Source organism: Hippopotamus amphibius, chromosome 6 (genome assembly GCF_030028045.1).
Source record: "Hippopotamus amphibius kiboko isolate mHipAmp2 chromosome 6, mHipAmp2.hap2, whole genome shotgun sequence".
Taxonomy (NCBI): domain Eukaryota; kingdom Metazoa; phylum Chordata; class Mammalia; order Artiodactyla; family Hippopotamidae; genus Hippopotamus; species Hippopotamus amphibius.
Window position 1 is genome coordinate 76,949,287 of NC_080191.1, and position 12,499 is coordinate 76,961,785.

General features: G+C 35.9%; 1 protein-coding gene across 2 annotated transcripts in view; it reads right to left on the reverse strand.

Moving 5' to 3' along the window:
* The window catches only part of MAP3K7 (mitogen-activated protein kinase kinase kinase 7), a 65,328-nt gene that overhangs the window by 22,447 nt on the left and 30,382 nt on the right, over nt 1-12,499 (reverse strand). The window contains exons 9-12 of one of the 2 annotated variants that reach the window (XM_057738747.1): nt 11,159-11,240; nt 8,893-9,023; nt 8,179-8,308; nt 5,478-5,558 (exon numbers count right to left, since the gene is read on the reverse strand). In XM_057738747.1, the coding sequence (XP_057594730.1) occupies nt 5,478-5,558; nt 8,179-8,308; nt 8,893-9,023; nt 11,159-11,240 (424 nt within the window). The remainder of the gene's footprint in view (nt 1-5,477; nt 5,559-8,178; nt 8,309-8,892; nt 9,024-11,158; nt 11,241-12,499) is intronic. The other variant, XM_057738748.1, reaches the window with a different exon arrangement.

Below are 12,499 nucleotides of genomic sequence, written 5' to 3' on the forward strand. Positions count from 1 at the left end.
TATTACATCTCAGCAGAGCTCTCCTTGGGCCTCAGCGTCCCTAAGTAAAGGTTTACAGCCATTAATGACACTAACTGTGCAAGGTAGGAACCTGAAGATCTAGAAACGCTCAATTCTTTCTATCTGATGGTCTCTTTATATTGGCGCTGCACTATTTAAAGAGGGGAAGAATTACACTAATGACTTACATACATACAGTTATAGGAATGTTTACAAACAGGATCTACCGGTGCTTGAACCAAACATGGTATGGGAGGGTTATACTCCAGGCCTGATAGAAAAAGTAAAATAGTGCCCAGGTGTCTCTGCACAGTATCTTGGCCTCCAGCTGCCCAGCATTCTACAAGGTCCTCACCACTCCCCTCCACACCCATCTAAATTACCTAAGATATCTGACACCTCTGAAGGAGGGTAACAACACATAAGTATGAGAGAGCTAACTACCCATTTACTTTCTGTTAAATATTATGTTTGGCCCTTTCCATATTCTGCTTAACTATATAGTTATCATACTTTTGGTAAATACCCAATATACAACAGAGCTAAATGTACCTGACTGAAATTAAAAGTGAATGAATAGTCATTAAATTTTTCTCAGTTAAGAGATCCAAATGCAGCTGAAATCATAAGGATTCCTAAAGTTTCTTTTCAGCTTCAAGAATATTACAAACAACAAACATCAATTAAATTCAGGGACCTGGGCAAAAATATTTTTTATATATTAATAAGACTGACTCAAAACATTTGCATATTCAATCTTCTTTATCAAATCCTTAAGAACAGTACATAAGACAGTATGTAGTGTTCTTTGGTCAAAACATTTCATCACTCTAAAATATTATGCCATCTTATTTTCGGCTTAGAAATAACAAAAGGTGTACTAAAGCATCACTGTTCAAGGTTGTCAAATAGAAGCACATTAAGGCAATGCTTACTTATAAAACAGAGAAGAAAAATTTCAAATGGTTAAAATGAAACCAAGTATTATAATTCAGTCTGAACTAAAAAAGAAATTCAGAACTACTTGAGTATATTATAGTAGCAGTAATAGAAATTATTTAAATAGTCTACAAAACTTTGCAGTTGAGCTAATTTTTAAAAGACATTTTATAATTGCAACTGTCATACAATATCAGTATTTGGAAAAATTTACTTCTGCAAATCATGTTGGAAATTTATTTCATTTCATAATAGCAATCAATCTGGTATAAACTATGTACAAGGATTTTTTTTAACGGAGAAGGAAAAAGTACAGAAGACAAATGTTTCAATTAAATCTTTTGAGGTGGGGTGTGTGTGTGTGTGTGTGTGTGTGTGTGTGTGTGTGTGTGTGTCCATACTTTTCTTCCAGTGGATTTCAAAATGTATTACAATCAAGCTGATTTCCTTAAGTGCTACTGCTCTTCACCTAAGGACTCCAGAGCAGGACTGCTGATCTCCCTTGCTTACTGACACTAGAGCCATGAATGGAATGTGTTTAACTACTCAGTCTCTTACTCTATGCTTTAAACTGGAAAAGGCTGTCATTCCTGTTTAGTAACTTTCTGACATTTTACCTTTTTAACTTTGACATGTGAAATTTTAAAAGGAATGTAAAATTTACGTACTCTTTTGACACCAAATCAAATGTTATTATCAGAATGTATTATTGTTTCCCAGTTTATAATCTCTATTTCATTTGAGTGTTTGAGATGAAGATAGGCAGGAAAAATAGATCCTTGGAAGCTTGGAGAGTAACAAAAGCAAAATGTGGGAAAGTTAAAAAAAAAAAAAAATCCAAGCAAAAGAACCAAATAAATAAAAATCCATGTTTTTATTAAAGTCTTACAGGAAATAAAATTAGAAAAATTTAAAGCAACCAATAATCTGCCACCCATTCTCTTTTCTTCAAATAAAAGTAACAGAAATAAAAATGTACTGGCTGAAAAGGAGAAAGGATTATGCTTTTAAAACTCCAAGTTTTAATGGAAAACATTTAAGAAAGACTGTTTCCTTTTCTTGAAGTCTTATAATGTCCAATAAACAAATGGATTAGAAATCTGTAGATCAAATGATTTAAATTCAGGGCAAGAGATGTCTACATTTACATTAACTTTGCTTAGGTAGCATACCGTTTTTTGGCAGGACCTTCTCCACAAACGAAGAGTTAGCAAAATGTCATACTCTATTGGTAATTTGCTCTTAATTATGTGTCTTGCTTGGTAAAAAGAAGCCAGGTCGATCTATAGCCACTCTTTGTGGGCAGAGGAAAGTGAAAAGAAGGGTTATCCATAGCCAAGTTTGCCAATACATCTTCAGAGCCGGGGTCAAGGTAGAAGGGGTACAAAAAAATTGTGTAGTCTGATCCACAGGAAGTCGAGGTAGTAAAGGTCCGTTTTTGCATGACCTGAGAGGCTGTTAAACTGATGAGTGCTGGTGTTTGCCATAGGATGCTTGTTCCTCCGCATTTGTTGATGACAGAGGATATAACAGGGTTGAAGAGCAAGCAGAAGACGAGATTTAAATCTGCTGACCTATGACCAGGTTAGGCATTTTAGTCATTATAAAGATGTACTAAAAAAATCTTTAGAGTAATAGTGTGTATTGAAAAACTTTTAAAACCTGGTAAGGTTTTAAAAAATGCAAGAAACAACAAACACTTCAGAAAAGATACATTTGTACACTGCCAATAAATACACATAAAAATTTATGGGATTCTTAGAGGAGCACTCCTATTAAAAAGAGGCCGTTTATTCCAAGAGGTACATTAGACTCAGTATACTGCACTCTGCCAAAGGAAAATATTCAAACTACTTATCAATAACAGGTAAGATAAAAAAAACAGCTATATTTAAAAAAATGCTTACAACTGGGATCCAATGCTAATTAATGTCAGTTTGGATATATCAAGAAGTATCTGGTAATATAACCACAGAACTTGTAGAGAATCAAACTCGAGGAAAAAAATTCTAGAAGCTATTAAAAAATTGGGGGAATTAAATCTCATTCTCCTTTGCAATTAAAATGGCCATATAAGACATCTAAGATATTCCCAAAGCACGGGTTATATCTTTATGTTTAATTTAAAAACATAACCTAAGAACAAATTAATCTTTATGCTTTTATGTCCAATTGTTTCAATTCCACTGCTTGCATCCTTTTATTAAAGAAATTGAAACTGATTAGGTTAATGTTTGAATATCTGGGGAAAAAACCCAACAAGAATATTTAATAAAAATGTATTACTGAATACTACTTCCCCTTGAACAGCACTGCTACTCTGGCAATTAAGAACAGAGTTAAGGTTTCCTGACTCATAAGGATCCAATGTCATAAAAAAGTGTCTCCTGGCTAAAGAGCTCACTTAAATTTAATATGAACCCTAAGGAGGAGCAAGGCAGAATTACTCTGACTTCTCTGACTCAAACAAGAGAACATGGATGTAATTTGGCATCAGAAGATCTAGGGTGGGATCCTCGCTGTGTGACTCTGGGAAAACCATTCAACATCATCAGATCTAAGTTTTTCATCTGTAAAATGGCTATAATTTTATCTGATAACCTGGTTATGAGACTGTTACGAAGGTCAATTAAGATGATGTGCTTTAAACTACTTTATAGGCCACACAGCACATCTAAGCAGAGTTTCTCAGCCTTGGCACTGCTGACACTTCAGGCTGGATAACTGCTGGCTGTGGGAGGCTGCCCAGGACACTGTAGAACGTGTAGCCGCATTCCTAGCTTCTGTTCATCATATGCCAGTAGCACCTGTTAGTTCTGAGGATCAAAACTGTTTCCAGATGTTGCCAAATATCCCCTGGGGGGTAAACTGACCCTGGATGAGAACCATTGAGACTATTATTTTTTCTCCTCTTCTCTCTCCCTCATTATCTCATATACCTTTGGCTATTTCACCCACTGTGTGTGGGTGTATCTATTCTTAATGCTTACCCATAAGACCCAGATTAAGATTATTGTGCCATTTGCCTATATTTTCCTGATTCCCTCAAACATTTAAAATAATCACAGTTCAGTATTATGTATGTTTAAATGTTGCACTTCTTCAGTCAGCATATTATCCTCTCAAACTTGGGACCATTCAGTGTAGAGGTAAAATGATCTTAAGTACTTTGCCAGTTTTGAAAGCAGCTCATGACTCAATAAATAAATAAAGTTACTATGTGAGGAATGGGTTAACGGTATTCTCTGAATGGCAACAGTGAAGATGTCATAAAATAAACCACTTTGATAACCAGAACAAAAATTAATTGTTCTAGAAATAAAATGGTTTTGTATAGACAAAATGGTCCCTAAGAATTGTATAACATCTTTCATACATATCTGTAGTATACAGATTTTACATGGACCTAGCTCCTAGCTGCTGGAGCTCAATAATGGTTTGTTCATTTATGTAACAGGCACATATTTATTAAACACTGTGTGTGAGATACTGAGCCAGATACTTCTGGTGCCATCAATAATAAATCACAAAGGCATGGTCTCTATCCTCAGGGTTCAACTTATTGGAGGAGAAAAGAACCACTAGGCATTCAGATATAATCTAATACTATGCAAAAAGCACAGCCACAGGCAAAGTGCTGGAGCATTCGCCTAACCACACCCATGACTGTGTGGGGAAAACTGTGTATCTCCTTATCAAAATTTGGGGGGAAGAGGTGGAGGAAAACCAAAAGCGGAAGGATACAGAAATGATGATTCTGATAACATACATTAACCAATATTGAAGGTCACATATGCCATTTAAGTTTCTATCAAAAATGGCGATTTAGATTCATCTACGAAATGACCACCATAAGAACTAAAAGCAATCTACCAATATGAGACACTGAGGTACCATGTGTAAGGTATAAAAACATGTAATTTGTAAAAAGATTCTCCTGATAATACACAGAAATTAGAACTAACCATAATTCTTTGGCAAGATACCATGCACAACAGCAAATTTCACTGAATTTTACTTCACTTCTGTTTCCTAGGTTAAGACAAAATGGTATTTAACAACTCTCTTTTCTCAACTTCATATTTCACTTGCTACCAACAGAAAGAGGCTGGGATAGAATGCCTAGAGGGAGCCCCAAAAGTAGTAATGAAGGAAGGAAAGGAGCAAAGGACAACAAGTATTTTTAAAGGATTGTTTCCTCTTTCTGCTGGGTGCAGAAAAGGTCTGGGTTCAGCTCTTCCGCTCACTTAAAAGATGAGAGGAAGTTGGCAGAATTCTGGGCTGCTATTCTCCCTTCTGTGAAAAGGTGTATTTTACCTTCTATTTTATCCTCAGTTTTGGAGATGTGAGGTTTCCTGCCAAGCCTGCTTCAGTGTAGATAAACGTAGTATACGGTTTTTAATCTGTCTCCCTAATGACAGCATGCAAGGTATCTATTTTCACCTTCTATCAAATTGGAGCAAGAAGCATTTTATAAGTACCAGGGATCATTATTCCAGTTCCACAGCTATTAGACCAACTCAGGTGGTCTATGATACCTGATATGACGATCTCAGGGACATCCAGAATGTTGCCAAATGAAGCAGTTTTACGGTGGCCCCGTTTAGGCTTGGAAAAGGCTGCAAAAACACATATATACAGTATACATGCAAACAACTACAAACAGTAACACAGAAAACAATGAACAAAAACAGAATACTTTTCAAATAGTTATGTTAATAACACTTCATGCAGAATGGCATGCAGAACTATCTAACTTTTCATCCATGCTTAGAAAAGGCGTGATTAAGGAGCGAACGACGATCAATACAAGATGTTTCACATACTGGCTTTAATCAGCAAGAAAAAAAATAGGGCAGAGACAAACAAAGCTGCACGGTAATGAGAAAGCTAGATTTCAAACATGTTCATAGGAAAAATCTACCTAAGTGAAACCACTGAAGTGCAATGGGGGTCTAGGATGAAAGTGGGAAGGAAAAGAGGAGTTAAAAAGAAATAAGCTGCCATATTCGTTTTAAACAAACACAGGAATATGTGTTCAATTAAGTGTTTCTTAAAGTGTGCTATAAAGTAAAATTCAGTGATTAAACGGTAATTATTGAATCAAAGTCTGAAATGTGTATGCTTCAATAATTATAAATATTTAAACATACTTCTGATAAACTGAATATTGTAGTTTCCAAAGTTTAGGGTACACTCCTGCTAAACCTGAATAGTATTTGAAAGGCTGGAAAATATGAACCTTTCAAAGTAACACAATCGACCAATGGATGTTCAACCCTCTGTTTTATATTTATGCAGAGAAAAGACAGGGTAATTCAATAGTGTGTGGCTATCTTTAGTGAAATATCAGTTCTGTCAAGAATACTTAAAAATAAGTACCTGACTAAAAAATTGACACTAGCAGATATAAAATTATTATTATAACGTTACAGAGCATTTCCTGTTTTTGGGTAGCAATCACTATTTGGCAGGTCTAACTTGAATGATATTCCTGAAATGAAAAAGGCTCCCAAAGTATAAGCATGAGTTCCTGTGTACACTGGTCATCTGACACTACACTGTGACACTCCCACTCCATATAGAAACACTTGTGACTCATAGAGGCCAGGAAAGCTTGACAGTGGCTGGTGACCTCCATTCAACTTGATTGTTTCTGAAGACCCATCTGTGTGGCAGAGACCATCTGCTGGTCACTGGCCAATCTCTACTCTTTCCTTGTTTCTTAGCAACAGAACCTCAACTTTACTCAGGACAGCAAAGTTCCCAGATAAAAGATTGCAGATCCTTCCTTCCCTTGGAGCCATGGGTAGCCATCTGATCCTATTACTATGGCCAAAGACATCTATGTGGGAGTTGTTAGGACGGACTTCTGGGAAAGCTCCTTGAAAAAGCTTGGGCATATGCCCTTGCCCTAATTCTTGCTTCCTGATGCCTGGATTGTGGATGTGATGACTGGAGCTGTAATAGCCATTATAGAGCACAAAGTAACCTTCAGGATGAAAGCCACACAACAGGGAATGTGATACAGACAGACAGAAGAAACCCAGTTACCTAATGATCATGGAGCCTACCTCCAGATTTGTTTGTGTGTAAAAAATAAAGCTTATGTGTTAAAGACACTGTTATTTTGGATATTCAGTAATATCTAACTGATTCTAATGATAACTGATAAAATAAGTGATCATGATTAGTTGAAGACAAGTATGGTTAGGATGGTCCTCTGGACAACTTCTTTCTGAAAAGAACTTCACACAAAATGAAAATACTCTATTTAGAAAAAAAACCAAAAAGACAAAAACAAAAGCTCCAAAACAAGAATACCCCAAAAGACTGCTAAAAACAAAAACTAGTTAGCTCAGTTATTCAATTAAAAAAATAAGCTAATACACTTGGAAATATACTTGCATACACATATATAGTTAAAAGATTAGAGGTAAATACAAAAAAATGTGTTTATCTCTGATTATGGAAGATTGGGTTTTTTTTATTTCCACATTTTCCACAATAGAAATGTATTTACAATCAGTTCCCCTCCACCCTGGGGAAATAAGAAAGAAAACAATTTAACCCAGCATTACTAAAGGAACCTGGTTAGAAAAGAAGGTTAGAAGGTCACGCAGGTGACAAAGCATGTAATTATTTTTGTGCTGCCCAGTCTTTCCACAAATAATCATTTTAAGTACTGACAAAATGGAATATAAATGCTAGCTTTTTCAGGATTAAATAAAATTGCCATGATCTTTTATTTTACAATTAAAAGAATTAATCATAAACTTAGCTACTTTTTGCCACTGAAAGGAGGACAGTAAGACCAAATCATGTTTGGATCTGGAGTACATTTTTCTACTGATTTCAAAACAAAATATTTTCCATTACTTGAAAATTCTAAAATACAGCACAAAATTCTAGTAGAATCACTCAAAATCCTCCACAACATCCTGGTTTTGGCAAAATTTCAATTTCTCATTTAGATTTTCAGCTCATGTTTGAGCTGAATTACATTTGATAAAATCTGTAATTAGGAAGGTATATTTTATACTCCAAATAATTTTACAAATCATGTTTTCCTTATTTGGAATTTGAGATAGCTTTTGCTAGAAGCATAGGAAGTGTATTGTAAACCAACTTCCTGCTTTAAAAAGTTTAGGATACACACAAAAAATCCCCTGATGTTCCCACTACTGAAACAACTGAAACCACTTTCACTCCTCTTCAGAGTTTTATTTCCTTTTTTACCTGTGGTTGCAGCAATCCTGGCTTCTATTTCAGACATGTCAGCACTCATTCTCTTGCCTTCGGAGGTTGGGGGCAAGCTCTCCACGCTGCTCCCACGAGAAGCTCCCAAGCTCAAACGTCCAGATTCGCTCTGTTACAAATACAGGTTAATATGAATTACTGAAGGTCTATTATACTTAAAAATCCTGGGCAGCCTAGAAGGAGGCAGATACCAACTGGGATTCTTAGGGGTTCTGTTCTGAAAGAAATGGAACGTTTTCAGGAGAGGGAGCAGCAGGGGTGAGGAAGCACAAGCTGCAGATACTGGCCTTTAGGAAAGGCTGGTCACTAGAGCTGGGAGTTAAATGCCCCAATTATCAGTTACAATAGAATCTGGATAATATGAAATGATAGCTCTAGAACAATTCCTTTAACTGGGGAGGGAATATCCATTTTACGTTTGTAACCATCAACTGTTCAAGTCAGGGATCATCATAAGGCGGGAGAGGCACAGGTGGCAGACGCAGCCATCAGGAGAAGGGGAAACAATCTGACTGCTAACGAATCGTAGGAGCATCTCATTACACATCTCTACTCTCAAGCTTCTCTGTCTGCTTCAGGAGCAAGAGTCAGGACGTGTATAGTGGAAGATGGCAAACAATGAACTTGTTAGTATAACGTTCATGACTACTGGTTAGGTTACCAGAAGATGTTACTTTTAATGACAAAACAAACCTGTTGTTTTGCCTGGTTTTTCAACAATTTTGATTCTAAGCGCTTAATAGTATCGTTTGTGGCAGGAACTTGCTCCATATTAGTGTCACTTTTATTACTGGTATTTGTAGAAGCGATGTCCATGAATGAGCCTAGGAAAGCAGAAACATTTATGACCATAGGTTGGGAATAATACAAATGCTTCATTCAATAAAATGTAACAAATTCTTGTCTAAACTAGCAAGACAAAAACAGAAACAAAATTTAAGACTTTTCAAGCTAATAAAACAAGCCCATTTTAAATGAAATTTAAGGATAGCATAAAAAGGGAACCAAAATGCCTAAACAGGCTTCTAATAGTTAAGGATGACTTTAAGATTCTTAGCCTGAGCTACTAGAATGGAGTGGCTATTAATCAACATGGGGAAGACTGTGGGAGGAATGACTTTGAAGGGAGCTCAGCTAGGAAAGGACAATTTTGAGTTCCTAGTAGATATCAAGCAAGTAGTTGGATATACAAGTGTGGAGTTCAGGTCGGGGATGGAGCAAAACACTGGCCAATACATGGTATACAAAGCCATGACACTGGATGAGATTACCAAGGAAATGAGTTTAGACAGAGAAGCGACGAGGCCAAATGACTGAGCCCTGGGCACTCTGTTACTTACAGGTGGGGAAGATGAGGAATGACCAGTACAGGAAACCACAAGAACAAGTGGCCAGAGATGTAAGACAAAGGCCAGGCTAGTATGGTCTCCTGGAGACCATCAAAGTGCTGAAAGATGTAGAGATACAGAGATAAATGAACTGTGTCAAAGGCTACTGAGAACCAAAAACGATGAGAAATGAAAATCACTCATTTAGATTTAGTAATGTGAAGATAACTGGTGTCCTTGACAAGAGCAACTGTGGAATAGTGGTATAATAAAAGCGTGAAAGGAGTGGGTACAAGAGAGAATAGAAATAGAGAAGCTAGAGAAATGCAAACACAGACTATAGCAGCTCCCCTCTTATCCTCAGGGGATATGGTCCAAGACCCCCAGTGGATGCCTGCAACCTCGGATAGCACTGAGTCCTCATATACTCTGTTTTAAATGTTAAATTTATAAATTAGGTACAGCAAGAGATTAACAACAGCAACTAATAAAACAGAACAATTATAACAATATACTATAATAAAAGTTATATGAATTTAGTCTTTCAAAATACCTTATTGTGCAAATTTAATACCTTTTCTACCTAACTAAGCACTTATCCTGCACCACGGCTGCAACTTTTGCAGTTTGAGGTGTGACAGCAAAACCAGCACAAATTTGTTTTCCTTTTTCCCAATTTCATGGATAGAAGTTCTTACTGCAGATCTTAGCAATCTCAGCATGTGATTTCTTTTTTTCTTTCCTTGCTAAAGTTGAGCACTTTCACTTTTTCGGATAGAGGAAGCACTTTACAACTTCCCTTTGGCACGTCCACGTTGCCAGCGTCACTACTCTTGCGCTTTGGGGCCATTATTAAGTAAAATAAGGGTCCCTTGAACACAAGCACTGTGATATCTCGACAGTCCACCTGACAGCGAAGAGGGCTACTAAGTGACAAATGACGGGCAGGATACAGTAAACAAAGGGATGAGTCACGTCCCTGGCAAGACGGAGCAAGATTTCATCATGCAAGGCGAGATGGTTGCAACTTAAAACTTATGAATTATTTAGTTCTGGAATTTCCCATTTAATATTTTCAGACTGCAGTTGAGCATGGGTAACTGAACTACAGAAAAGTGAAACTATATTATTGCTACTATCTTTTGTGATGACCACAAACTATAGAACTGAAGAACTCTTGAACTAAAACACAGCTTCTTCAATAAGAGTCTCTGTAGATCCTTCTATGAAGACCAAAATGTCGGATGCTCACGATAAAGGAAATATGTTGTTTTATATATATGTGTGGTGATACATACACACATACAGTCATTTCTGATACTACCTGAGCTAGCAGTACCTGTGTAAGAACTATTTTTCAAATAAAGAATGACATTCACAGCAATATAGTATCCAATCTTTTTATATATAAATATAAGAATTTCAAGACTTGGAAGCAGATCTTCAGTAACTTTTTAATCTGGGTACCTACATGAAGAATGATGCACCTGGAAATTCAAATTGCAGTCAATCATATTAAATGAAGAAATTAAAATGCAAATGGGGACATCACTCATTGCTTCTTGATTATAATTTCAAGGGAACAGAGACACAAAAATTTAGGTTATTACTGTTCCAATCTATCCATTTACCTGTACTGGTGGCAGAGTTGCTCTGTCCTTCATCTGAATACTGACAAGGGTACTGTAATGGCTCATCTGCTCCTGGAAAGTACTATATATAAAAAAGTAAATAATTTAAACTTTCTTTAATACAAATTAAATGTTGTGAAAATTAACTGAACAGTACATTTGAATTACTTCCTTGTCAAGCTTTGAATGTAGCAAAGATGCTGCTTTATTTTCACTAAGGCATATACTTAATTTGTAGATACCTAAGGTTTTGATGTTACAAAGATGACAACGTGCTACTCCTCTGAATCTCAACGGTTACCAATGCCATGTACCTACCTATGTATCTATTTTACACAGAACCAAGAGAGTCTTGAAGAAAACAGCCTATATTCCTCTAGAGGAACATATGAAATACAGTAGTATCATTCCTCATAATTATATGAAACATATCTATGTTCTCATAGCAGTGATGCAAACCTCCAAATTGTTGAAATGACTTAGTCTGACAACCAAAACGGTATACCGTAAAATAATTTGTTTAAAACCAGTATTTTAGATATGAAGGATAGATTCTGAATGTCCTTCTATGAATTGGAGATAAAATACTGGATATATCTGCTGAATGAAAATTAGAATTTAGGGGTAAATAAAAGAAAGGTTTTCTTTTCAAATTAGAAAAAGCACATATAAACACAATTAAAATCTGAACAATTTATATAACCCAAAGTTTTAAAGTATCTGATTATGAAGACTGAGCTGCTTTCTTATGAACATACCTTTAGGTCCTAGGATTCTATATACAGCCAGTAACCACATACGAAGTTAAGCTTTAATCAGATTAGTTCAAGCTGGGTTGCCTAAGTTATTTTCAACAGAATGAACAAACTAAATCTTTGGCCATGTACGAAATCACTTAATCTACATTTAAAGAGACTGAAAGATTCTTCTACTTAGCCAATTGTTCTGAAATACAGGCACGTTTATAAGTACATAAACTTTTTAAAGTCAAGGTACCATTTGATAGATTTGTTAGTGTACCAAAAGCCAGAGGCCTAAAATTATTCAATTAGTTCTAAAAGTGCTTGATTTATATGCTAGGAAATTCTAATAATCATTTAAAACGATTCTTCTAAATTCTCATATTCTACATATCCTAGAAGAAAGTTTAACTTTTTAATGGCAAACGGAAAGCTGAAAATATGCAATGAAAAACCGAAAGATGAAAATCACTTAAATAAATATGTCTGGGAATGCAACCTCTCTCCTGCACTATAAGTGACTGCTTGATAAAGATCTGTACTAAAGAAAACTTAAAACTTAGCAAGTATTAAAGTCATAATATATCTAAGTCCTATAAAG